The sequence below is a fragment of the Lachnellula hyalina genome, assembly GCF_007821495.1.
Source record: "Lachnellula hyalina strain CBS 185.66 chromosome Unknown contig00215, whole genome shotgun sequence".
NCBI lineage: Eukaryota > Fungi > Ascomycota > Leotiomycetes > Helotiales > Lachnaceae > Lachnellula > Lachnellula hyalina.
Window position 1 is genome coordinate 19302 of NW_022157329.1, and position 27346 is coordinate 46647.

General features: G+C 45.7%; 6 protein-coding genes across 6 annotated transcripts; 3 read left to right on the forward strand and 3 right to left on the reverse strand.

The window, feature by feature from the left end:
• Positions 1 to 702: 702 nt before the first annotated feature.
• azaB_0 (Highly reducing polyketide synthase) lies at positions 703 to 11816 on the forward strand (the record flags this gene model as incomplete). Its single annotated transcript, XM_031153091.1, has 12 exons — positions 703 to 1364; positions 1418 to 1719; positions 1763 to 2010; positions 2060 to 5513; positions 5574 to 7675; positions 7722 to 9311; positions 9363 to 10318; positions 10394 to 10481; positions 10740 to 10806; positions 10965 to 11083; positions 11148 to 11554; positions 11621 to 11816. 12 exons carry the CDS (start codon positions 703 to 705, stop codon positions 11814 to 11816), a joined length of 10191 nt encoding a protein of 3396 aa, XP_031001738.1.
• Positions 11817 to 12269: 453 nt separating this feature from the next.
• Positions 12270 to 14532, reverse strand: LHYA1_G008172 (Dipeptidyl-peptidase; the record flags this gene model as incomplete). Its single annotated transcript, XM_031153092.1, has 4 exons — positions 12270 to 12844; positions 12900 to 14122; positions 14177 to 14452; positions 14501 to 14532. The coding sequence occupies 4 exons, from the start codon at positions 14530 to 14532 to the stop codon at positions 12270 to 12272; spliced, it is 2106 nt and encodes a 701-aa protein (XP_031001739.1).
• Positions 14533 to 15355: 823 nt separating this feature from the next.
• On the forward strand, positions 15356 to 16501 carry LHYA1_G008173 (uncharacterized protein; the record flags this gene model as incomplete). The annotated part of the gene is made up of 4 exons (XM_031153093.1): positions 15356 to 15385; positions 15436 to 15880; positions 15939 to 16025; positions 16095 to 16501. 4 exons carry the CDS (start codon positions 15356 to 15358, stop codon positions 16499 to 16501), a joined length of 969 nt encoding a protein of 322 aa, XP_031001740.1.
• Positions 16502 to 17320: 819 nt separating this feature from the next.
• On the reverse strand, positions 17321 to 18353 carry cctO_1 (Cyclochlorotine biosynthesis protein O; the record flags this gene model as incomplete). The annotated part of the gene is made up of 4 exons (XM_031153094.1): positions 17321 to 17692; positions 17753 to 17883; positions 17936 to 18064; positions 18119 to 18353. 4 exons carry the CDS (start codon positions 18351 to 18353, stop codon positions 17321 to 17323), a joined length of 867 nt encoding a protein of 288 aa, XP_031001734.1.
• Positions 18354 to 22710: 4357 nt separating this feature from the next.
• LHYA1_G008175 (Pseudouridine-metabolizing bifunctional protein) lies at positions 22711 to 25598 on the reverse strand (the record flags this gene model as incomplete). The annotated part of the gene is made up of 5 exons (XM_031153095.1): positions 22711 to 23761; positions 23814 to 24127; positions 24214 to 24569; positions 24619 to 24991; positions 25074 to 25598. 5 exons carry the CDS (start codon positions 25596 to 25598, stop codon positions 22711 to 22713), a joined length of 2619 nt encoding a protein of 872 aa, XP_031001735.1.
• Positions 25599 to 26215: 617 nt separating this feature from the next.
• On the forward strand, positions 26216 to 27092 carry LHYA1_G008176 (uncharacterized protein; the record flags this gene model as incomplete). Its single annotated transcript, XM_031153096.1, has 3 exons — positions 26216 to 26351; positions 26407 to 26699; positions 26751 to 27092. The coding sequence occupies 3 exons, from the start codon at positions 26216 to 26218 to the stop codon at positions 27090 to 27092; spliced, it is 771 nt and encodes a 256-aa protein (XP_031001736.1).
• Positions 27093 to 27346: the final 254 nt, after the last annotated feature.

The following is a 27346-nucleotide window of genomic DNA, read 5'->3' on the forward strand; positions in this document are numbered from 1 at the left end:
GCACGTACAGTAAAGTTACGAGGATCTATATCTGCGCGAATCCTTCCTTTTAGTGAGATCCAGGGGTGGGGTGGCATAGGTCTTTAGCGTTCGGAATATACCTTAAGGTAAATTTTCCTAGATTCCGATTGATGGATCGATGATCCCAGTGGGCCAGTGCAGCTCCATGTGGGCCGATATAACGCCATAATTTGCTGCTCTGTTAATCCTCCGCCTACCTACGAGCTACTGTACTTCGTAGTGTAGCATCACTAGATCCTTTCTCTAATATTATCCTAACGGTCCTACATATACTTCGCCGCTCTAGTACTTGGCATCCACCTTTAGAGTAGTACCTCCGTACGCAGAAAGTAACTCTACCACTGAAAATGCCTCACCACTGCAAAGCACAAGATTGGTTTGTTTTCGCCAGACAACAATAGTATAGGCAGCAACGTAACTCCGGCTATGTATTATCCAACTTAGAACACCTCTAGCCCTGCCCTGAATTCCATGACAGGGCATACCTAGGTAGTCTATGCATTTCTTGAAAAAATTAACTACCAGTAGCTAATATTGTATATTGTTCACGAAAACCTGTGCACGTAGAAATACTTTCACGTAGTTGCATAATACGACTTACAGCCTTTCTTCCATGTCCAGTGTCCGGCTCTCTGTTATTTACTTCTTTGTTCAGTTGCGATCTCTAGTTTCGAATGAAAAATGGCCGATATCCCACGACCAATAGCAGTCATTGGGATTGGGTGTCGCTTTCCAGGCGGCGCCAACAGTCCCGAAAAACTATGGGAAGTTCTCTCTGAAGGACGAGATACCTGGTCGGAAGTCCCGGAGGGAAGATTCAAGTGGGAATCTTTTCATCACCCGGATCCTGAAGCACCGGGAGCTCACAATCACCGGGGTGGCCACTTTCTCGACGAAGACATTGCTGCTTTCGATGGGAGATTTTTCGATATCCCACCTCAAGAATGTGAAGCGTTAGATCCTCAATTCCGCCTTCAATTAGAAGTCACATACGAAGCAATAGAAAATGCAGGCCTTCAATTGGAACATCTCGGTGGTTCCAAGACCGCTGTCTACGTCGCTACTTTTGGACAGGACTATGCGGGGATGCAGGACAGAGATCTCGATACCATTTCAAAGTATTACATGACCGGGAGAGGCTTGGCGATGGCTTCGAACCGTATCTCCTATGCGTTTAATCTTAGAGGTCCATCCGTCACCTTGGATACAGGTTGTTCTGGAAGCATGGTAGCAATTCACCAGGCTTGTCAGAGTCTCAGAGTTGGGGAGGCCAAAATTGCACTTGCTGGTGGTGTGAGTTTGATAATCACTCCTGACCTGATGGTTCCTATGAGCTCGATTGGGTATATCCCCCTGTCCCAAACTCCCAGGAGAACCTCGGCTAACCAAGCAAAAGTGTGCTAAACAAGAACGGGAAAAGCTATTCATTCGATAGTCGGGGTGCAGGTTATGGTCGTGGAGAAGGTGCTGCAATGATTGTTCTCAAAAACCTGGATGATGCTATTAAAGATGGTGATAATATCAGGGGCATCATCCGAAACTCGGGAGTTGGTCAAGACGGCAAGACGCCCGGAATTACCGCGCCGAGCCGAGAAGCGCAGCTAAATCTCATCCAATCCGTGTACCGGCAGGCAAACCTCAACCCCCACGAAACCAAGTACGTCGAAGCACACGGTACTGGAACCATAGCTGGAGATGGTAAGCAGCAACTGTTTTTGTAGATTCATACACATTGCCTTAGTAAGGTTCGGTAGGATCTACGCTCACTTCCTTACAGGTGCTGAGATCGCCGCTATCCGTGGAGCTTTTGCCAGCGATGATTCTACTCCTGTACATGTAGGATCTGCTAAGCCGAACGTTGGGCACCTGGAAAGTGCAAGCGGCGTTGCTGGTCTAATTAAAGCCATCTTAATGCTGGAGAACGGTGCAATTCCCCCCAGTATCAATCTAGTAGAATTGAAAGAGAGCATTCGGGGATCCGATATATCCGTGAGTTCATATATTCGTCAACCCAGATAGCCAAGCTGATGCAAAACAGATACCTACCACACTCGAGTCATGGGACAAAACAGCTTTGCGTCGTATATCCGTAAACAGTTTTGGCTACGGAGGAACAAACGGCCACGTCATCTTAGACTCAGCATCGACAGTAGCACATCTGACGAACGAGCATGTACAAAGCCTATACCACGAAGAACCGTACCCCCAGGTCCTTGTACTGACCGCTAAGTCAGAGGAATCATTAGTCAAGGCCTTCGGAAATTTTCAGCAATGGTTGTCTCAGAATTGTGATATTGGAGGTGATGCTTTTCGGAATCTAGCCTACACCCTGTCAACTCGTCGCTCCCTTTTTCGATGGAGATGCAGCTTCACAGGCACATCACCGAAAGACGTTCTGTCACGCTTGAGTTTGAAAAGTCCTACGCCAACGAGGTCGGTAAACAAGACCCAGAATGTTTTTGTTTTCACTGGCCAAGGCGCTCAATGGTTCGCCATGGGCCGTGAACTTCTAGGTTTTGACTCGCTATATTTGAAGTCTATTCGTGCTTCGGACAAGATTTTGAAGGAATTAGGGGCTTCTTGGAGTTTAATTACCGAACTTTCAAGGGACGTCTCAAGCTCGAGGGTGAACGAGAGCCAGATCGCCCAGCCAGCTACAACTGCTTTACAAATTGCCATTGTTGATCTTCTTTCATCTACGAATGTTCATCCTAATGTGGTTATTGGTCACTCAAGTGGCGAAATTGCTGCCGCATATGCAGCAGGAGCTCTTAGTCAAAGATCCGCTCTGAAAGTTGCTTACTACCGTGGACTCCTCCAAGTGACCAGATCAGTGAAGGGAGCAATGTTGGCTGTGGGATTGGGTGAGAAATCTGTATCCCAGTACATGTCACAAGTTACATCTGGAAAGCTTGTCGTTGCTTGTTCTAACAGTCCCGAAAACTCTACCGTGTCCGGCGATGAAGCTGCGATACTCGAGCTGAAAGGAATTCTAGATACGGCCTCAGTCTTTGCCAGGAAATTAGCTGTCGATACAGCTTACCATTCGCACCATGTCGAATCCGTTGCAGACGAATATCTACACAATTTAGCTGGACTAGAACACACTTCCACGACATCTGTGCGATTAATTTCTTCTGTTACCGGAGAAGAGATGACCTCTGGTTTTGGGGCCGAGTATTGGGTCGATAATCTTGTCTCGAAGGTTCGCTTTCAGGCCGGGTTAGTGGAAGTATGTCGTAAGGAATCAATGGTTTCTCCGCAGGCAAGACTTACATTCATTGAAATTGGGCCTCACAATGCCTTATCTGGTCCTTTGAGGCAGACTATGTCATCTTTGCCATTGTCTACGGGATATTCCAGCGTTTCTGTTTTGGCCAGGAATAAGGACGCACGATATACTCTTCTAGAAACACTTGGAAAGCTCTTCGAGCGTGGCTCTTCAGTGAACATAAATTTTACAAACTTGCTCTTCGAGCCTAATTTGCATCAAAAGCTGCTGAGCAACTTACCAAGCTATTCATGGGATCATTCAGTTACACACTGGCGCGAATCACGGCTAAGCAAAGCCCATCGATTCCGCAGGTACCCACACCATGATCTTCTTGGTTCACGAATTCCAAGCAGCACGAGCCTGAACCCAGCGTGGCTGCACAACATCGGCGTTGATCAACTCCCATGGTTACAAGAGCATGTCATTGACGGCTTCACAATATTCCCCGCCTCGGGATATATATCTATGGCCATTGAGGCGACGTTGCAATCGAGCTTCGAGAAGCATGGTTCTGTCAATATCTCAAGCTATGATTTTAAAGACATCAAATTCCCCGCAGCACTGTTGATCCCAGAATCTCCTGCTTGCGTCGAGATACAACTGAGTCTCAATACCATGGACAGTCTGCAAGACAACCGAAAGTCGAAGTGGGAAGAATTCAAAGTCGTTTCTGTCTCAGACCAGGGAACTAGTATTGAGCATTGTCACGGGTCCATAATGGTGCACTTTTCAACTGAGTTAGATGAAGTGGAAGGTGCGAGAGAGCAAGAGCTCAATTCATCTGCTCAAGTCACCCGTTTGGGTGAATTGAAATCAATTTGCAACGAGGAACTGGATCGCTCAGAATTCTATCAAGATTTGAAATCAAGAGGCAACAGCTATGGCCCAAATTTTGCCTGTATAAACAAGATCAGACTTGGCAGTACAAATGCCGTGAGCGTCATGAGCATTCCCGATACATCTCAATGCATGCCAGCTCGGTTTCAACAACCCCATGTCATACATCCCGCGACCCTCGACGCTTTAATGCACCATCCTGTGACAATATTCAACCGGAACACAAAGGCCAGCTCTTTTATGATTTTCGGTGTCGATGAGCTCAAAATCTCATCTCGTCTCGCCAGCGAACCCGGTACTACGTTAACGCTAGCTACCACAACTACTGGCTGCGGGTCAAGGTTTCCGTCGGCCGACGTTTCTGCATTTCAGGCGGATTCTAATCCCTGCTCGGGACCCGTGATTCAAATGAAGAACTTGAAGCTCCGTGCTACTGGGGTTTCATATGAAAATATGCCCGATGGAGATTGCGAGCGTAACATAAGTTACACCATGAAGTGGGACTTGGATGCTGACCATATGGCGTCTTCCATGTTTATACCTGGCCCAAATTTATTCGAAGCTGATAGAGCACAAGAGCACAAGCTAGAACTCTTGAATCAAGCAGCGGCCATTTACGTTCGCTCTTGTGTTGAAAAGCTCACGGTCAATGGCCCGCCCAAGCTTCCCGGGCAGTTTCCGCATCTTTTCAACTGGATGAATCGATTTCAACAATCCGAAGAATGCAAATCTTTGCTCCAGGGCGTTTTGGACACCAACGTAGAGTCAATCCTTGAAAACGCCCAGAAACTTGAGGTGGAGGGAGAGTTGCTCGGGCGAGTGGGTCCTGAACTTGAGGCTATTCTCACAGGAAAAGCCGACGCACTTTCCTTGATGACAGAGAATAATCTGCTTTACCGGCTGTACTCGGACGATGCGTCTTCTCGTTGCTACAGTCATGTACACGCATATGTGAAGAAACTCGTTTTCAAAAACCCAAACATGAGAGTCATTGAACTGGGTGGTGGGACTGGTTCAACGACTAGTCCTTTATTAGAAGCTCTCAGTCCGGATGGAGTTTTGCCATTCGAGAAATATGTTTTCACTGACATTTCCTCTGGCTTCTTTGAACGTACGAGAGAGCGTCTAATAATGTGGGATAGTGGTATAGAGTACAAGAAGCTAGACTTGAATGGTACCCTCTCAGAACAAGGGTTTGAGGAGGAAAGTTACGATCTAGTCATCGCAGGAAATTGTCTTCACGTCGCTTCTTCTATGGACAATGTGATGTCTAGTGTCAGAAAGCTTTTGAAGCCGGGCGGAAGAGTTGTCATGATCGAAACTACTCGCGTAGTACCTTTCTACAATACATTTTTAGGCGTGTTTGATGGATGGTGGGCGGGTATGAAACTCCCTTTCTTGTATTATATGAATTTTGCCAGCTAATACAATGTTTCTATAGGGGTAGAAGATGGTCGGGTCGACAGTCCAACTTTGACAGTTGGAGAGTGGCATTCTACGCTGCTGAGACACGGCTTCGACGGTGTTGAAATAGTTGCTAATGATTTTGAGGGTAAAGCCCAACGCTCGGCAATGATGGTGTCCAAGGCAATAGATCGAAACGAGGATGTTGGTATAAAAGCGAATACTACTTTGGAGCTGGTCCTCGGCCCCAGCTGGACGGCTCAAGCCCCACAATTTGCCTTTGATTTGAGCTCTGGTTTCAGTCAACACGAATTTCATGTAAGTATGGAAGGCCTTTTGACTGCTCAGTTCCGCGACGACATCATATACGTGATTCTCGACAACGGATCAGACCCTATCCTGACAACGGATGCTTCTCCAGTGTTCGAGCAGGTTAAAGGTCTTTTGACAAATGCCAACCGAGTGCTTTGGATCAGCATTCAAGAGAATCCTTTAGCGAATCTGAACCCAGAGAAGGGAATGATTGCGGGACTAGCTCGTGTTTCTCGAGCTGAAAATCCGCTTCTCCATATTGTTACAATGGATGTTCAAGAGAGCGTCTTTAAAAATCCTGACAGGTTCATCCGAACCATCAGAGAAGTCGTTAATAATAATTTCCTTCATACCTCGAACTCATCGACAAAGGAGCTTGAGTACGTGTACAGGAATCAAGAGGTTTTAATCCCACGACTCATACCAAGCGCGAGGCTCAACGATCGTGTACAGCAGGCTTCTGGAAGAGTGACACTAAAGACCCAACTGTTTCACCAACCTAATCGGCCACTTAAGCTCCATGTACAGAAGCCAGGATTCTTGGATAGTCTCACATTTATAGAAGATAATTTATTCGAAGAGCCGTTGCCGGCCTCACATATAGAGGTGCAGGTAGAAACATGTGGACTCAACTTCAAAGATGCTCTCATAGCGCTGGGTCAAATCAATAAGCAAGTCCCAATGGCTGCTGAATTCGCTGGAGTCATCACCAAGGTCGGCTCACAGCATCAGAAGTCGTTTCGAATCGGTGACCGTGTTTGTGGCATTGGTGGTTCACCATATGCAAGCACTGTTAGGCTTCACGGTCATAGAGCCAGTCACATTCCTCTATCGATGTCATTCGAAGTAGCAGCATCTATACCCGTTGTTTTCGCAACAGCGTACCACGCACTAGTTGACATAGCGAATCTTCAGCAAAGTCAAACCGTATTGATACATTCAGCCGCTGGCGGAGTAGGCCAAGCAGCTCTACAAATCGCCCAAAATATCGGAGCAGAAGTGTTCGCTACTGTCGGCAATGCGGCAAAACGCCAGCTGCTCGTCAAAGAGTTTGGATTACCGGAAGATCACATTTTCTCTAGCAAATTGCGAACTTTCAGAAAAGGCATACACAGACTGACCAATGCTAAAGGAGTCGATGTTGTTCTAAACTCCCTCTCCGGTGAGGCACTCCAAGAATCATGGGCTTCCATCGCAAGATTTGGCGTTTTCGTCGAACTTGGTAAAGCCGACTCTCTATCAAACACGGGCTTGACTATGGCACCGTTTGATAGGAACGTGACATTTGCCTCAGTGGACTTGCAGTTGATTTGCGATTATCGCCCCGAAAAGGTTGCAAGTCTCCTGAAAACGGTTTTAAATTTGTTCAGCGCTGGCACTTATCATCAGATCAATCCCATTACGGCGATACCCATAACAAATATTGAAGAAGCTTTCAGGACTGTACAAGCACGAGAGCATGTCGGCAAAATCATCCTGGGGGCAGGTTCTAAAAGTTCAGTGTTAGCACCAGCGGTAATAGCTGATGATTTGATTATCTCCCAGAAAGGAACATATTTGATAGCCGGCGGACTTGGGGGGCTTGGTTTGGAAATCGCTCGTATGATTGCCACCCACGGGGCGAGACACATTGCTCTACTGTCGCGAAGACACTTGTCTCCATCCGAACTTTCAGGACTTGAGGAAGAATTCGAATCTCTGGGAGCGAAAGTTATTGTTTTGACTTGCGATATTACCGATCTTTCAAAGTTGAGAGACTCGGTATCATCGTTCGGCTCTGACATGCCTCCAGTCAAGGGTGTGGTTCAAGCATCAATGGTCCTTCAGGTAAATCTGTCCCGGCTTCCAGCGTGACTTTATTAATATACTACAGGATTGCGTGTTAAGCAAAATGGACCTAGAAGACTTCAAGGTAGCCACTGCACCAAAGTGTACTGGGACTGCCAATCTGGTCAAAGCACTTGACGGACAGCCTCTCGAATTCTTTCTCATGCTTGCCTCCATTGCCAGCGTGGTAGGCAGTATATCCCAAGCCAATTATGCCGCAGGGAATAACTACATGGATACCCTCGCACAGAACAACAGCGTTACAGAAGCATCGACCACTCATTTTGTTTCAGTGGATTTTGGACCCATTGATGATGCTGGTACCATTGCCAACTCCCAACGAACTAAAGATGGCTTGATTCGACAGGGCTATATTTTACTGAAGCTCAAACAGGTGCTGGCTTTAATTAGCCACGCTATCAGCCACTCGGTAAGAGAAGACAAGAACAACCAAATCATCCTTGGTGTTGACCACAGATCCATCGTCGAGTCTGACAATGAATACACTCTCAAGAATCCCATGTTCTCACACCTTTCAAGAGTACAAGGAGGGCAGAGTGTAAAAGAGGATGGCTCGCCAGTTCAAACCATCGAAAACCTCATCGCTTCTACGCAAAACACTGCTAAGATCGAACTTCTAATATCGGAGGAAATTGCAAGAAAGATCTCTAAGCTTGTAGCTATAGATTACGAAGAGATTGAACTTGAACGCCGCATGTCCGATTTTGGACTGGACTCGTTGGTTAGTATCGAGTTGAAGAATTGGATAACGCAAACCTTCAAGGCCAAACTTCAAGCTTCGGAAATAGCAGATGCAGCTAATATTTTGGCACTGGGTAGTATAGTGGCTTCTAGATCAGAATTGATCTCTAATGAATCACCAAAAATGAAATCTGGAAACGGCGACCATACCACAAAACTCAACCAGAACACGACCGTCGCTGTGAAGGGAAGTAGCGGAAATACTATCACTCTGCCAAAGCAGCCATTACCAGATTTGGACCAGTCTCTAGATCAATTCTTGGATTGTCTTCTTCCGGTGTTCACTCCCAAGGAATACACGATGTACGAAGGCTATGTCAATGATTTGCGAAAGCCTGGTGGGTTTGGTAGAAAACTACAAGCTCGACTTTCGCAATTATTTCATGATCCTCAAGTTGATAACTATCTCAGTGGCTTCTACGCCACCAATATGTTCTTGAAGAACCGCCAAGCATTAGTCCCCTGGCTGAATTTCTTTGCAACGCACTTCATGAGCCCAGTTCCGCATACCGCAGCTCAGAGAGCAGCTATCATTTCAGCATCGGCATTTCAGTTCAAACAAAAGCTAGAGTCTGGTGAAGTAGGTCATGAGTATCTCAACGAACAACCCATTAGTACAGAGGCGTACAAGTGGTACTTTAATGCTACACGCGAGCCAGGAAACCCGATAGATGCCATGAAAAAATATCCAGGAAATGACTATTTGGTGGCATTCCGTCGAGGGCATGCTTACAAGATTTCTCTCCGAAATGGGGATGAAGCTACCTCTTACACCGCACTTCTAGATGCTTTCCAACGTATTTTGGATGCTGACGAAAAGCCGGAATCATGGATTGGAGTATTGACGCAGGACACACGAGATCACTGGGCCGATGTAAGTCAAATTGTCCGTCGCAGTATTTCTTGTTGTGCTAATCCTTGCTAGACTCGTACTGAGCTCCAAAACTTAAGCAAAGAAAACAGGGCTTGGATTCATGATATTGAAGCCTCTGCTTTTGTTGTCTTCTTGGATGAAGCTCGACCCCAGACTGCTTCCGAGCGTGGGCCGCACTTTCTCCATGCAAATGGTCGCAATAGATGGAGCGACAAAACAACACAATTCGCCATTTGTGACAACGGAATCTCGGCCACTATCGGCGAGCACACTATGTTTGACGGATATACATTCATACGCCTATATGATTTCGTCTGTAACGCTATTCTGACCTTTAATGTTCAAGATCCTCCAAGATCAGTTGGGGAATTACCGTCCGCAATCAACATGTCCGAAGGTTACACATTCACGACCTCTCCAGCAATTGAGAAACACATCACACGCATCCGAGCACAACTCACAAATGACGCAGCAAAATTCGAATACCGAGCCTTCGAGATCCCCACCATCAACCGCAACCTCTTCAGTCTCCACAAATGCCCACCGAATTCCGGTGTCCAGCTTGCCATCCAACTAGCAGCGCGTCGATACTGGGGCCACAACCCCATTTCCATTGAACCAATCTCCCAAAACCACTTCCGCAACGGCCGGATCGACTTGAACCTCACGGTGCGTCCTCCCATCGCGGCCTTCTGCGCCGCGGCAGCGGACCGACAACCTCCCACGGCCGAATTGCGGAAGCTATTCTTCGATGCTGCGCGTACACATGCCAGTAACGTAGCGACGGTGTCGCGGGGCCACAGCTTCGATAGACATTTCTTTGCGCTGCAATCGGCAGTCCGGGACGGCGAGATCATGCCGGCCCTGTTCACGGATTCCCTGTACAGGAGTAGAAAACTTCCGCCGCAGCTCATGACAAATTGTCTTGCGGCTGGGGCGCTTGAGGGCGGTGATGTTTTTGATCATCCGAATGGAATGTCGATCAATTTTCAGACGCAGGAGAAATTGTTAGTCGTACCCTTTCCTTTGCCTTGAGTACTTTTGGCGCGAATATATTTACTGATCTTTTCCTTGTACTGTAGTGTGAAAGTCTCTATTTGGGGACGTGTTGGCACGGTTGATGAATTTAGAGAGATTCTAGAAGAGAGTGCTAGGGATATTAAGGCTATTGTAGGGATGTAGCCTGTTTTGTCTATTAGATTCTTTTGCTATTATATTTGCTTACTTCCGCATTTGAGGGCACATGCTCCATCCCCTTTTCGCATCATTTTGGAATAATATTTGATTTATTATTAAGAGTCATGAAAAAAGAGAACATGTTACATTTCACGTGTTACACGAAAACCTTGTCTATCGTCGCTGTGTCTCTTCTCTACTTGTTGCATTTGCTTGAACCCTTCAATCATTCAAACAAATTATCCTCTATAGCGACAAGACAAGAACCCAAAGGTTGTAACTGGCAAATACAGCTATGCGCAATTACCGCGATTAGTCTGTAATAAAACACTCTATTCTAGGCAAGCAATCAAAGACGCACGCTATATATTCCTACTGTTCTTATTATTCCTACCGCACAGCCTTTCTTACCCCTTCATCGCAACAGTTTCTACTAGATTTTGATATATCTAATACTAAGCACTGCTGACGTAGCAGCTACAGCATCCGCGACCAATCAATCGCAACTCGGTCCAAATATAGTTAGCGCCTCTCTGGCCTTGTTGTCTAAGCCGCTGGCCGACCTCAAACGACGCTCACATCTTAAAGACGAAGTCGTGAGTGAGTGAAATGGATACTATTATTCTCCCGGTCTTATCCCCCAAAAACACCCAATCAAAGCCTAGCCTTAGTGTCAATGACACTCTCCTTCGACTTTTTTCTGTGCTCGCAACGCTTCGACTTTTGAATCGTATTCTGCCCCGCCATGGCCCCGTTCTTATGCTTTCGAAGAACCTCTGCGTCAAAGTTGGGAGATTAAAACAGCCTGCCGAAGAAGCAACGATGCAATTTGTCGCCAAGCACACCTTGATTCCTGTTCCCAAAGTGCATTGCGCCTTTGAACGGAAAGGATACAAGTATATACTAATGGAGAGAGTGCAAGGACATATCTTGAGAGACACCTGGCTAGAACAAAGTGCAGAATCCAAGCAGAAGATACTGGCACAGATTAAGGATATGGTCTACCAAATGCGGGCCATTCCCCCTCCTTCGGGTCAGGGCATATCAAACGTCGCAGGCGGACTGTTGTTCGATGGTTGACTCTCTGGGGGGTCATATCATGGGCCATTTAATACTATACAAGACTTCCACAGATATCTGCGCGAAGGCTACGAAGGCGGAAGAGAAGATGTGCCCGACGCAAACAGGCTTGTGGAATGGCATACCCAATTTTGCGGCAAGCCAATATTCACACATGGGGATTTGAACACAATGAACATCATTGTTCGAGGAGACAAGGTCGTCGGGATTATTGATTGGGGAACAGCGGGATGGTGGCCAGAATACTGAGAATATACTAGTGCATGGCATGTCGATCCGTATGATGAGTTTTGGAGAGAGGTTGATAAGTTTCTGGAGACAAAGGTAGAAGAACTGGACATGGAGAGGGTGAGGAGAAAGTTCTTTGGGGATTTTTAAACATTTATTTCTGTGACTCGGTTATAGGGGTACGCGATAGATGGAAGGCGCTAGTCTCGCTAAGAAAAGAGGTGGTGGTACGTGCCTTTTGAGGTTATTCCCAACTAGTACTCAAAACCTATATGTTAATAGTCTACCCCTCCGAGTCAAATATGACGGGTCTTCTGCTTTCGCGGTCAGATCAGAGAAAGAAAGCAAGTGTTGATTTTGTCTATGCAACAATTCATCATCATGTTGAACTCTGTTCCCTCTCGTCGGCTCTCCGACTACTCTTCCGGCCTGACAAGCGTAAATTGCCACATGCGAATCCAGGGGCTTTTCTTTTTACTTCCTAGTATGTTTATTCATCCAATCGATCACTACGCGATGCCACTGCAACGAGTTCTCTGGCTTCAGCACGAAATGCCCTTCATCTGGAAAACTCAAGAACTTGCTCTCTACTCCCTTCATCCGTGCGGAAGTGAACGCTGCAAGCCCCATTGTTGGGGGAGCCCGCTTGTCAAGCGCACCATGCGTGATCAAGATCGGCGTCTGCCACCGATGCGCGAATTGTGCCGGATCCCATTTCTCGAAGACCTTGACTATTTGAGAAGGGTCACTATCATAGCCACCGAATAGCACTTTCCAAATCTCTGGTACGTCCGATGCGTATAATGCAGCGGCATTGAACATGCCAGCATGGGCCACCAAGGCCTTGAAGTTGCGTGCGAATGGTTGTCCAGCGAGCCAGTAAATTAGGTAGCCGCCGTAACTGCCCCCTAGTGCGACTGCGTTGCTAGTATCCGCACATTTGATGTGTTGTTCGATGTATCCAAAGCACTTTTCGATATCCTTGTAAGGACGGCCACCTATCTCGCGAATGGATGCCTCTTTGAACTCCTCGTTATAACCTACAGAACCTATAACAGAGTGTCAATAACTAGTGGAGGAAATACAATTTCAAGTAGTGCATACCGGTTACATCAGGACATACTACTATGTAGCCTTCTTCAGCAAATAAAACCGGATTCCAGCGAGTGCTCCAGTTGTCTTGCCACGAAGAAAGGGGACCGCCATGGATAAGAAGGGCAAGAGGGTATTTTTCAGTTTCTTGGAAGAAGGATGGCTTGATGATCCATGAATGTACTTGATAATCCCCATCACCTTGGAACCAGCATTCTGATATTTGATCTCTGTTGAGTCCAAGTTCTTCACAGTCTGTAAGAGTAGACAGAATATTGAAAGTGTTGGTAGACGGGTGCACAGTCAAAAAAGTGCTGCTATCCACAAAACCTGTCTTGCTGACCAGCATTCGTTTGTCGGAAGGCGAAGAGGAGTAGTTGCATATATTTGAAGTTGAACCAAAACCAAAGTTGAGGGGCGTGGGGATATTTTTCTCGATGGCTGAACCTTCATAATTTGGAATGGAGAGCTGAAACACTCTCTGGCGTCCCGTGTCTGCGGCAGAAATGAAAATATTCTTCTCGTCATTACTCCATGTGAGTTTTTCAGGATTAAGGGGCCAAAGCTCTTCTACGATGGGTCCCGTATGAAGGATAATCTCTTTTGTGGTACTGTTTTTAGAGACGTTAACATAGAAAATATGATTTTTACTGGTCATTTTGGCTCTGTCTCCGTTTTTCAAAAAGGCGACAAACCCACTTGCTGTGATAATGGGAAGTGTGACAGTTCCAGAATATTTCTCCGTTGTAAGTTTCCGTAGGACCACGTTTGTTTGTGGTTTTGGTGACTGCAGGTATGATATAGGAAGGAAAAAAGCATCAGATGTCCAGTTTCTTTGTTCCTGTTCAAATTGATTTCGCGTGCGTCCTGCAAAGACCAGGCCTGAGGGAGAGACATCGAGATTTGTCGGCCCCATCATCACAATGCCTGAGTAAGGAGCAAATGTTACTCCCGTGTCCCTGATGATATCCATAATATGCCATGATAAAGTGAAGTGAAGTTCTGGCTGGCTTGCATCCACGTCAAATCTCAAATACCACAAGACTCTTTCCGTTGACGAATCAGCGATCAGGCCTTGACCTGGCAGAAATGAACACTCAGTTGCTGTCGAATAAGTTGAAGGTGTCGCGACACCAGTCTTTGGCCCGAGAGCAACAATTGCAAATGCATCGTCTGTCAAGCGAACGATCTTCTGGGTTGATATCAAGCAATCAATGAGACCAGCCCGGTACGTTCTTGATGGTTCTTGATGTTAGCCATCAGGTATAAAAGATGTAGATGATATGTACCTCTTCCCAGGAGCAGCAGCATCATCAATCCAAAGTTCGGTCGTTCCAGCAAATTGCTTTTGCCAAAGAACATCTGAGCCGAATCCTGTCCAAACATGACCAGTCGACTTGGTATCTTGCGAAAGAAGGTGCGATCCACCACTTCCAAGATCTAGCACATATACTCCCGAGTTGTTACGATGGGTGTCGAAGGAATAAGCTGAAAGGCTGAACAAAGCGTGCGTTCCTGCTGGGTTAGGGGTGGCTCCTGATCGGCGAGGTGCTGCCAGAAAGCGACTGCAACCAGTTAGGAAGTAGTCACGGGCAAGTTCTTTCCAGACTCACGAGGTATCGGGCTTTTGGTGGTCATTTGACATTGTGAACCTAGGACAAGTAAAATATGTTCCTAAGCTTCTGGGAACAGAGCTGAGGCCTCGGTCTTTCTCGCCCTCGCTTAATACAGACACTCCCTGGTCCAATTCTGCAGCTCATTGCTGTGGCTGCACTTCGTCTTACAATGTAAAATTTCTTGTCGAATAGGCTGTCCCTCGTTAGCATTGGATAAGAGCTCGCAAGCCACTGATGCATACCAGTCTCGGGTGTTGGGACTTTTCAGCAGGCAAGGGGGGTAAACGTCTGCATGCCTTCCGGTTAAAAAGGTATGCATATTATAGGGTATAGCACGCAAGAGATATGTATTGTTTCCACGAATGCACCTTCCCGATTGATAACATGTGGCACCCAAAATCAAACAATCCTACACATCCATAAGGTCTTTTTTTAGAAGTTTATTATGTTGTAATGATGCATATACTAGGATCCGCAGCAATAAATCTTGTATATCGTGTTGATTTATATTGCAGAAGCGCTGTTGCAGGGGTTATGGGTGTCTCAGCTCGTGGCCTGTTACTGTGCAGTGCTAACAAGTATCATACACATAATATGATATCTAGGATGCATAATAAAAGGTACCATTCTGCTATAACACGCTTTATGTTTATTGTAGCTCTATAGTTTTAGTGAGATTTTAAACAGCTTAAGACTCGTTTGCCTCATTAAGATCTCCTAAGAACTCGAGGCTTGATTCCCAAATTTCATTTCTATACTTGCCAACATCGACTTAAATTTGAGATGAAGATATACAATACTTGATAACCAAACACCAAGCCCCTCTAAATTTCTGTTTATATCAATCAAGCAATGAGTTCTCTGTCATACGATCAGACGAATGTTAGTAAAACAATATTTTTACCTCTTATTTTTGCTGACCTGCAGTATAGGCGCTAATATGGACGCTGGGCGGGCTCGCTATTGTTCTTACAGTAGGCCGTCTGCTCATACGCTTGAAATTAAACAAGAAACTTCATTGGGATGATGCTGCACATGTTGTTGCGCTGCTTTGTATGATCCTGCACTCTGCTATTTATACTGGCGGTCGATCGTTAGCAGAGGCAGTTCTGGCATACCGAGCCAAGAAGACTCATCACGTCCCAGACCTTAAACTGTACTTACGGTTGAACATAGTAACTGCAGTATTTGGATTCACATGTTACTGGGCCGTGAAGCTATCTTTCCTGCTTTTCTACCGCATGCTCTTTGGGGTCTCGAAGGCTTTCATGAAAGCGTGGTGGGGAGTTTCTGCATACGTCTTGATTACGTTCTGGGTTGCAATAGGGACATCACTTACACAATGTGGAGGGAGTGCCTTCAAAATAACCGATCCTGGTATGTATCTATTGGGATGCTCTAACTATTGATGCAATCGATGCTAACTCCACGCCAGTTGCTTGTGGCTCCAAGCAAAGCGAGATATTAGATTCGAAAATATTCAAGATCTGCTTTGCGGTCAACATAACATCCGACCTAGCAAGTCAGTAAAACCTGTTCTTATTCATTTCTTGCACCTACAAAGAACTATGGACTGACATGAGCAATATAGTCATGGCTCTTCCGCTTGGCATGCTCTCGAGACTTCAGATTCGAGCGGTTCAGAAACTTGGAATCGCCGTTATTTTTTGCCTCACATTCGTCATAATCGCACTCGAAATAGTAAGATTGGTACAATCTCTCAAAGGAACAGGTCAATCTTGGAATGTCGTATGGACAAACACAGAAACGAGCGTTGCGGTCATTGTATCATGCCTTCCAACGTACAACACACTCTTCCGATATCGAGAAAGAGTCAACGCTAGCAAAGCTTCATCTGCATACGACAGACTCGCTGAGTCAAAGAACACCAACAAAAGCCAGAGCACCAAGGGCTTATCTGAGACCCCTTCTACAAAATCCCAGAATGATTCTGCTCGAGATATCCCGCTTGAGCAGTATCACTCTTACAACGTATAACCTTTCGATTTATTGGTTACCTTGATGTATTTTTCGGGGGAAGGGCAAATCCAAAGTTTGGAGGTCGACTCGACCATGGAAGAAATAAAGTTTGGTCTGGGAATCGTCACATGTCCGTGTGAGAATCGGCAATGAATACGAAACTATTGCTTGAAAAACGTATCTGCTATGCTGACATATTCTGAAGTAAAGAAAGGACTCTTTTTGACTAGCTGGACTAAGAAGAAAACATCTAGGGGGTACATAACTTGAATATATTAGGCAAACTTTTACTATACTATGTAGCTAAGTTGAATAGTAGATATCTTGCGTTGTGTACTATAGAGCTAGACTGTTGTAGCGGAAATCTTATGCTGCATACCAGGTGTGTAATATAGATGCGTCTTTCAACTAGTCTCGAGATGATTTCAAGCAAAACTAGTATACTCTATATCAGGAAATCTCTACAGACACTTCTGTTATCCGCTCCCTATATAAAACCGTGCAAGTACTTTGGAGGAGGAGTTTTTCCGCGAATCAAGTCGTCGTATTCATAGCCTAATCGCCTAAGTTATGCACACTCGGAGGTATAGGCCAAAGGATGTAGGGATATATTTTGGTAAGAATTTTAACTTTGGAGCTAGCCTAGCCAATCAAGACTTGATCCTCGTAACAATACCAATAAAGGATAAATACCGGGGAACCTCCGCGAGAATGCATTCCTCACACCCTTTTCATTTCCTCCGATAAAGCGCCGATGTGATTGACTTGCTCGGTAGGTCTCCTGGATTCTGCTTTTACTATGCTAGACAAATTCCTTTAGTCGTCATTTTTGCAGCATCAGGGCAGTTTATCCAACACCACAGAGTCAGGAGTCTTCATGAGCTCGCCTGTGCCACTTGCCGGCGCCCGATGTTCTGCATGCCACTCCCATACTGCGCCCAGGTTCCGACATTTGTGCACAGTGTTGAAGTTAGGAACCGGGTGTTTATGGTGCGTCAGCCAGTCGTAGGTGATGACGCCAGCATCTGCATCGCACATTAACTTTTGGCGCAAGTTGTCGGCACAATGATCTACTCCTGTCAGTTTGTACTGGTACTGATGTGGAATATCCAGTTTACCAATGTGCTTTCTATAAATAGAATCCTCTTCCTGTGATCCTTTCTCTGTGGTGTTGTAGTAACTGGGCCATGTATTTTGCCACAAGGTATGCTGCAGCCAGACATATTAGTTTTGCGGATGCTAGAGTCGAGGTCACCCTTCAAAACTCACAAGGCAGTGGAGTTGATGGAAGACTTCCAGCCACGCCATGTAACCGCCTCCGCTATCAGGTGGTAACTTGACTGAACTTTCTGGGGCTCCGACTTTCAGAAGCTCATCGTGGGAGATGCTGAAAGCACCGTCTATGATATCAAAATTAGCTTCTCCAAGTTGATTTGTTCCTTTTATGCTTACCGGACATCAAGTCATACCAACGATTGTCTCTCTCGGGGGAAGGCATTCCTGTGTAGGGACTACCACCAAATACAGTACTGTTGAACCTTACATCCTGATAGTCATCACTTATAGAACCCAGTACTGGCGCTATTAGAAGTAGTAGGTTAATTAAGATAGATAAATCTCATAGAAGCTTCTTACAGTATGTGGATAGTTTCTCGACACAGTTGGGTTCTGATGATCGTCGTAATGCAATGACAACTGAAGTGAGAAAAAAGAGAAGCTGTCCTGCCCAACTCCATACATGAACAGCATTCGAAGATCGGGCTTTCGGGCCATATTTTTCATCTCCTGGGAAGTCATATGAGCTACTCGAGTCATGTTGGTCAAGCAGCGGTAAAGGAGATGGCCATGCTTTCTCAATTTCCAGAGACATAATGAAGAATAAGTTATCAAGATCTACTTTGGCGGAGAAAATAGAAGTCTGTGAATATGCCACACAGGATTACCAACTTCATCAGTCTACTCTTTGGCTTGGGCTCAAAGCTCGCTTCCAACGGCTTTTCGGCTGCATCGGACTAGAATTCAGAAGAGGTAACGGAGGATGCACTATATTTGCAACGCAGATGCTCGACAAGGATGTTCCTCGTGCTTCTTGCATCGATGCTGAATGTATAACGATATATGCTAGCATCATTTAGGCGCTTCCATTGCTGCTCACTAGTATTAATATGAAGCATTGCTTTCATTGGATGTTGTTGCCCAGGGCTGTGCCACTCTGAACTAAATATCAAGATACTCGGTCAAAGTGACCAGAAAGGAATCAGAAGGCTAAATCTGCTACGGATAATAAGACAACCTACATGCGGCACTACTTAACATCTTATCAGCTGCTATAGTTGGAAACCCACATATACTTTTACTTCGCAACTAAACTTATCATTACTCCTGGACTTCTGAATCCCTAAATCATATGAAATTCGGAACCAAACTACCAAGAAACCAATTGATCAATATGCTTTCCAAGTACCTTCTCGTGATTGTCGGCGTTGCCCTCTTTGGGCAGACTTTTGCAGCTCCCGTCCCTGATACCAATCTCTGGTAAGCAAATCAGTATTCCAATAGAGTTAGGGTCTTCTACTAAAGGCCACCAGTGCGAACCTCCCTGAAACAGATGGGACTTTAATTCCCGCATTCACCGGCGACTGCAGTTACGCGGAGGATGAGAAAAAATAGGTGCTTGGAAGCCGAGGTACGGTAAGTCCAAAGTACATCCCCTTGAACAATACTTACGATTCCTATAGTCTTTCCTAGTATATTTTTAGCTAGAACTACCTGAAAATCGCTCGTTGTTGCAATATAGGCAGTGTTGTGAGCAAATGTGGGGAAGGCTTGAATAGTTCATGTACTGCATTTTCTTTATGTTCGGAAGATCTTCCCAACTCAAATAACGCCCAAATAACGAGATAAACAGTTCATAACTTACACTCATTACAAATGATCGACTGTCACTTTTTAAGCCGTGAAATCATTGCAAGGTTGGTGGTCTAATATATAAGACAGCAAGTCTTAGGCTTCATCTTCGATTGTACTACATTCTATCTTATGAATCGTGTTTTTTTGTTAGTCTTACTTATTATTGCCATCATTACTTTCCGGCACAGAATTTAGCAATAGTCTAGGACTTACAGAAGCACGTGCAATAGAATCCTAATAGAGTTAATTCCCTCACGATTCAAAATAAACCCGGGCAAATAGTAAAAGTATTGCAGCATACCTAGTTGACCCTACGGTTGCAAATGCTCCATAAAAACCCTGTCAAAGCTCTATCAGGTTAACGGCGTCTTGAAACTAGTCTGACAGGGTTTTGATAGAAGAATCTGTATGACTTTTGGTGTTTTAAAAAAGTATTGACATAGAGATCCTAATATAACATTATACACTTTCTCTATGTCAAAACCCCGTCATTCTATATGATATAGTAGTAGAAGGATGTCTGCTTTTCACTATAGAATCTACTTTAGAATGTCCCCTTCTGCCCCTGCCTCCTAAAATAGGTAAAAATGCCACTCTTCCCAGAGTCACCCGTTATAAATATCTGTTTTCATAGGAAACTAGGTTAACCAGAGGAGTTGTAGAGGCTAGCAGAAGAGTGGGAGTAAAGACTTACTTACCTGCGGGCGCATAAAAGTAGAAAGGAGGTAAAGGAAGAGTGAAGAAAGAGAAGGGAGAAAGTGGAGAAAACATGAATAAAAACGATCCCACGCCTAGGCTAAGTGGGTACCTAATTTTATACCGTTCTACTACCTACAAAAAGGTACCCTGTTATGCCGCATATACCGGGAATTAAGTAGTAACAAGTAAAAACAGGTAACAGGGAATGATAGGTAATGACAGGTAATGACAAGGAGATCTAGAGTAGAACTAGTAGGTAATGACATGGAAATCGCTGTTATGATCGGGGAATAACATGGTTTTCCCCGTCATAACACGATTTTTCGTGTTATGACGGAGCGTTTGCAATCGTAGGATGAGCTTTCAAGTATGATCATAAGAGTTTGGCTTATCGTAATGAAACAAAATATGTGTAAGCTTGCAAAACATCGTCGAATCACAAACAGAAGCTCAATTTCTACAGATTGACAGCGTAGTCCGGTTCATCACTCATCACAACAGCGTTAAGCGTTTAATGATAAACATCATGCATTGTGACTCTAGATCATGCTTGCAAGAACAAGCCCGACAGGCCTACACGACACAAAGGCTACTAAGGTTCCATCACTGTGAATCTACAGTTAGGACCAGCCGGAGCCCCACAAACACTGCACCATTGCTCCCATCTATCTTCCCACGCCATGTTCGCTGGGAGGGTTGTTGGATGTCCACACAAACCGCATGTCATTACTATCCACATCGCCAGGCTGTTCTTTGGGGTATGAGGTGTTAGGTCTTCGAGCTGTGATTTTGGTATTGAACAGAATCAGATATCGTAGTTGAGAAGTTGATCTTTGTACTGATGTACTAGTATCTTGTATCTGGTATCTGATGTCTTGTGTATGATGTCTTGTGTATGATGTCTTGTGTATGATGTCTTGTGTATGATGTCTTGTGTATGATGTCTGGTAGTGTGTAGAGTGTGTGGTGTCTGATGTCAATAGGTCTAAGTTGATGGAGAGAGGCAGATGTTTTTATAGTAATCTGGGGTGCATTTGCATCATGGAATCGAGGAACGATAACTGTGATCATCGTGGAATAACTCAGCATAACACGTATAACCTCGAGGCAATAGTGTTTGAATCACTGGACGTGTAAGGCCCATGCTGGCTGCTCCCCATACTTCCACCACGGATGTGAAGGGTCCGCAACACTTAGTCATTCCTCGTCTAGTATGCGTAAGCAACGGCTATCAACGGTCAACTGGAGTGATTATTTTATATTAGCAGACTGGGCCTCCAGGTATGCTTATCTGTGATTCTACGCCATGGTAGCGCTGAAGAAGTGCCCATAAGCAGTTAAGAGACCTATTAAGCCATCGCGCTCCTTAGGGAAGTAATGTATAGTTGGTTATACAGTTATATATAAAAAGGATACTAGAAGGAAGGAAGTTGCTAAGATATCAGAGTACCATCAGAGACTTTCTAGTCATATGACTACGCGTGGACAATCCAATTCATCACTCATCACCATACTATAAAAGACATTTCTTCAAGAGAAATTTCATGTATTCCGACTCTAGACTATTTTTGAAAGCAAAGGCAAGACCAGCTTACTCGGCATAAAGACCACGAAAAACAATTCTCCATGGCGCATTCATATCCGTAAAGCGAGCATGTGACTCAGCCCACCGTTACATACATAGCACTTGACGTTCCATCTATCTTCCCATTCCGTTGTGTCCGGAAGTCTATCGGCGTGTGAACATCTACCGCATTCGAAGATTATCCAAGACATAACTGCGTTGCCTTTCAAGACTTTAACGCCTATGCGTACGTGAAGGGGCCTTCTCAATCCTTTGACAATTTCTTCTTTATGGGACTCAGGATGCGGTTTGGTTGGTGTATTTCGGTTTAAAGAAATTGATGAATGGGGGTTGATATAGAGAAGGAGGATTTAAGTTATAATATGAATATGAACTGTTTCCATTGTTCAAAGACAGTCTAACAGTAACTTCTTCACTAAGAGAGGTAATCTAAGACAAGCTGATAACAAAAAGAAACAGCTTTTGAAAGGGGATGATCCGCTTTTATTCATATAATAGATTGCAACAATGATAACATCCCAATAGCGCGAATAGAAGCACTCGCAGAATATGGATAGGAGCTTTACGTTATATTGGTATCCGGTGAGTTTATTCAAATGGGTTATAAGCTTCCGAATAACGGTAGGAATGGAAGGAAACCTCTATTGACAAGGGTAAGGTAGACCGTTCAACCCTCATAAAACCTAATATACTAGTTTGACGCAGAGGTTTACGTTGCATAGAACAAGGGAACGATACGGCGGTCTATATATACTAAGTGAAAGCTGTCATAATCCCTACTAGGGTAAGAAACACGAGGAATAGTAGACATAACTATACTATAAGATCTGCTACTTTGAAGCACTTGTTCTATTATATTATTCGGGTCTACTCTTTTGAAGGAGACGAATCAATAATATCGTGGCCAAGAACACGTTCTAGTATAGATGCTAGCTAACGCATCGAGCCACCTGTAGACTCTATAGAGCCATCTCCTTTTGAAACCACACTTATATACTCATGCATATTGGGCAACTCTTACTATTTACCGCCTTTAGGCAATCACATCAGCTTGCTCGCTTTCTTCGTAATCCGCAAGCTCGCCACTCAAAACACCTAATTCGGGACTAACAGCTTCTTTGGATCTGAGAGTCATGACCGCACCTCGCTGTGCAATGTCAATCAGTCTCTCTTCGAGTTTCATGCCCCTCGCCAAGCCCGCGATAACGACACCAAGGAACGTGTCACCAACACCATTAACACTAACTACATCCGCGACCTTCTCCGCAGCAGGGAAGAGACGCATGTATACACCGCCTATTTCAGTGCTCTCGTTCGCGTTGCGGGAGAGAATGAACGGAGCTGCATTTGGGTCTGTAAGGCGAGGATCACCCGGCTTGAGAAGCTCGGTCATGAGGACACCTTCAGCGCCCAACTTTGTTAAGATGGTTGGGATGAAAGGTAGGAGTTGAATTGTCTGTAGTGGGATGCCATCATCCGTCATCTTGCGACTGGTAAGTGCGACAAAGCGATCGCGGGCACCGGTGGAGGGAATGCCAAGGGCGTCGATGACTTGCCACCATTCGTCGGACTCGAAGTAGTTGCTGTCTTTTGCTGCGGCGTGCATGGCTGCGAGTTCGTACTGGTTTGGCGTTGATAAGTCGATGAAGTGGAGTGGAAATGTTGGTATGAGAAATTTATACTCGGGTTTTTTATGAAACATCCGAGCTGATTTTGGGATTGAAACGGGCTCATAGGCGATTTTAGTGGAGCGGTTGTCAGACGGCCATTTGATTTTCCGCAACAGGTGCTCCATCCATATGGGATGCCAATTTGCATCGACGACGGCCCATTTGGGGTCTTTTACTATTGCCTGTTCCCAGGTGTCCGGAATCCCCCAGTGCTTCAGATCAGTGAAGATACTCATGTCTGCCATGGCAACTACAAGGTCTTTCTTGCCATCGTTTACGGCGACATATTGAGCAGTTGGTGTGCGATTGCCTAGCTGATTTGTTTGAGATCCGTGGACCAGAGATCTGTGGACCACAACGCCGGTTGCATCCAAGCCTTCATTCTCCAATGCAGCAAGTACAGAAGTTCCAGCTCTGAGATATATTAGTACATACGACAGAAGACGGGGAGAGTAAGAAGACTCACGGATCGTCAGCTACTCTACTACACAATCTGACTGTCAAGTTCCCAGCTACTCGGTGGGCAGCGAGCGCAACATTATGGCCAACACCCCCAACCGAAGTAGTGATCTTGGCAATATTTGACGTGTGAAGTTGAGGTGAACTTTGCGTTTGGAGGTCGAGAGGCGCATTTCCATTGTGGGTCTGGGTTTCGGGCGAGTAATCACATGAAACGTCTTGCGCTAAGGACCCAAATACTAGGATATCTGCAGCCGGACGATGTGGTTGGACTTCCGACATTATGTCTAATGATGCAGATAATGAGCTAGGTTCCTTAGTCTGACCATGTATTAGCTGATTATGAATGACTGACAGTAGTTGATAAGAAATTGGAGGCTGATAAGGAGAAGGGACATACAACTTACTGCTTTGGGAGCGGGCTTCCTTGCTTCGCCTAGTTGTTCGAGACTCGCAGGTGGAGCGGAATTAGAGAAGTTCAGGGCTTGTCTCAGCCTGGAGAGCTCAAAAGCAACCTTGGTAGCCATGGCCACATTTGATTCGATCAAAGCCCGATTAGCTGGAATACTGCTGCCCTTGGTAAGCTCTTTGATCCTGGACAAAATGAACGGTGTGTTCAAGTGCCCGTGGAATCCCAGTTGCGCGGCTTCTTGGACAGCCTGGTCGATTGCGAGATCAATATCTGCTTTGGGAAGGGAGAATTCTTCTGGGATTGGATTTGCGAATAATATACCATTCCTGCGCCTGAATGATAGTTGTGCGTCTAATTGAGTTAGTACTGCATTTGAATGAACATAGGAGTGATTAATTACAGATTATCGCTGCAGCTTCCTTCGCGTCTTGAACAACCAGGGGACTCTTAATACCGCTCTCACGCGTGTAAAAAGCAGGTAGGTCAATATCACCAGTACGGCCATCAGCGAAGGTACAGACTGTGACGCCCTGTGTCTCTAGATACTCCAAAGTTCGAGGGATATCCAGGAAGCTCTTGCATCCGCTGCTTATTACAGCAACTGGTGTTCGGCCGAGTTCGGTAAGGTCAGCTGATACATCCATGGTATTTTCACCACCACGATGGACGCCTCCCAGGCCGCCAGTTCCAAATACATCAATACCAGCCTGGTTTGCAATCATCATCGTCGCGGCAACAGTGGTACCACCGTTCAACTTGCGACCCGCGATTCCCTAGAAGTTATTAGGGCAAATCAAGGGCGTATATGACCTAGTAGCAGGCATGGGTGGAAGGTATTGGAGTCCTAGAACTCACCATGCCGAGGATGTAGGGGATATCTCTTCTGGACACTTTCATGGTCTCAGGCTTCCCAGCAGAAGAAGCTAAAGCAGTAATCTCCTCACTACTGAGGCCAACCCTGATAACGCCGTCGAGAACACCAATTGTTGCGGGGATGCCACCATTCTTGCGAACTATTTTTTCTAAATCTAGCGCCAAGGCAACATTTTCGGGATAGGGAAAACCATGGGTGTAAATCGTGGACTCGAGCGCTACAACTGGCGTTTTATTATCAAAAGCTGTTCGAATCTCTTGTGAAACACGAAAGAGCTCAAGTCCATGTATGCCATATTCTTTTTCTCGAGGATAGACAGCGCGGATGTTAGGTTGCCCCGGCGAATGCGTCTGTCCCGAGAACTTATGAAGGGATTCCTTTTTGGTACCGTCTTCGTTTTCACTAGGTTGTTTCTCCGCTCCACGAAGACGTGCTGCTTGGGAAAATCTTTTCACGGGCCAGCGATTCTGGGACCATCGACCAGGGCAACAGGTTCGACGGATCATTTTGCCAGGGCCAGTTTTGGATGGGACGTGCCGCTAAGGATCAAATTCGAGGGAAATACACGAGATACCTTGAAAAAGTAGTGACATGTATCATAATGGTGAAAAGGAAGGTCCCAAAGGAAGGCGGAAAGGGAAGGGAAGGACAGGGAAGGAAAGGGCTATCAGTAGACGAAAGAGCAGAGGTTGATGTTGATATTGAGAATTGCACGTGATGATAACTCTAGCGAAATAAAGCCAGCTAAGCCGAAAGAAGACGTGACCTCGAGCTGCTTATATGAGACTCCTCGTGTCTCACCCAACATCAGATATCTGCTTGGGGGCATTGCAGGCACAAACCTCTCGGATCGATCCGAACCATAACCATGCATGGCTAGATTCCAGGCATGGTCATGTAGCATGCTTGCCCACGCATAGACCGAGTCGTCCGACGGATCGGGACAATTGCGAGACGGCAGGTTCATTTCCATGTCATATATCCAAATGGGTATATCATTAAGCTGCTATTAAACAGCAGCCTGCCCTGTTTTCTAACCCCGTCTTCCCCTCTCCTCTCCTCTCCTCTCCCCTCCTCTTCTCTCCTCTCTCCCCTTCATTTTTTGATCTCATCCCACCTCGCGATGATGTTTCGATTCAGTCTCCTTTTCTCTCTACTGGCACATTGTTTGAACGCGCAAAACATTATCAATGGCCAGATTTTCACGCCTGGAATCGCCATTGTGGATGCGCCGCAGCCTAATACGCCACTAGGTGGTGGTATGTTCTTGGTTTCTCTGTGGAAGTATGCCTGCAGCTCGCTGACCTCTTAAAGATACGTTGCAGGTAGCTCTTGACGTTTCTTCCGACGGGCAACTGCAGCTCCCACCATACCCCGCGAATCCTGTCTCTGCGATAAACAACATCACCATTTACCTATCGAGTTACACGACGGGCAAGAACTTCACGATTTCGAATGGCACTGCGGGCGCGGGGAACGCGAGTTTAGGGGCGATCATGCAGCAGGAGCCCGGGAGCACCGTCAAGCATGTCAACTGGGTATGGCCGGACTGTCTGGTTGGCGATGGCGACCCAACTGGGTCCAACAGCTCCAGGGGTGTTTACAATGTATGTTTGGGAAACACTGGAAACCATAATGCACACAGCTGATGGAGGCAGATATCCATACGCCAGAACTTTCGATTGAACGGAACAGATCAGTACACTATCTTTGACCTCCCGATTCACGTCACGAACAATATACCCAAGGAGGGCATTCGACCGTCTTGCGATGCATTGGATAACCCTCTGATAGACGAGGAAGCACTGGTTGCTTCTGCTAATAATTTCACCCGCATAGCTGGGACTGCGATACAGACAGGTGGAACAGGAGAGGGATTGGGCAAGCCAAAACCGGATGCACAACCTAAAGACGGATTAGGTGGTGCAGGCGCCGTTGATTGGCGGACTGGAATCTATTGCGCCTGGCTTGCCGTCTTTGTTTTCATGCTTACTCTTTAGAAGAGATGTGACCTACGAATTTACTAACGACAATGACCTGAAGTCGAAAGATTTTGTTCTGTCCCCTTCCGCTGCCAGCGTATCTACATGTGAGCCTTAAATAGGCCAGAATACCCATTTAATTTATATCATGTTATTATCATATGATTCTATAAATACTCAAGTCGACCTAGGTATACCTAAGTAGGGTAAAGATGGGTTGGGTAGTCTGTTGTTTAGCGTGGGTTGGGTTGCGTTGGATAAGTACCTTTGGC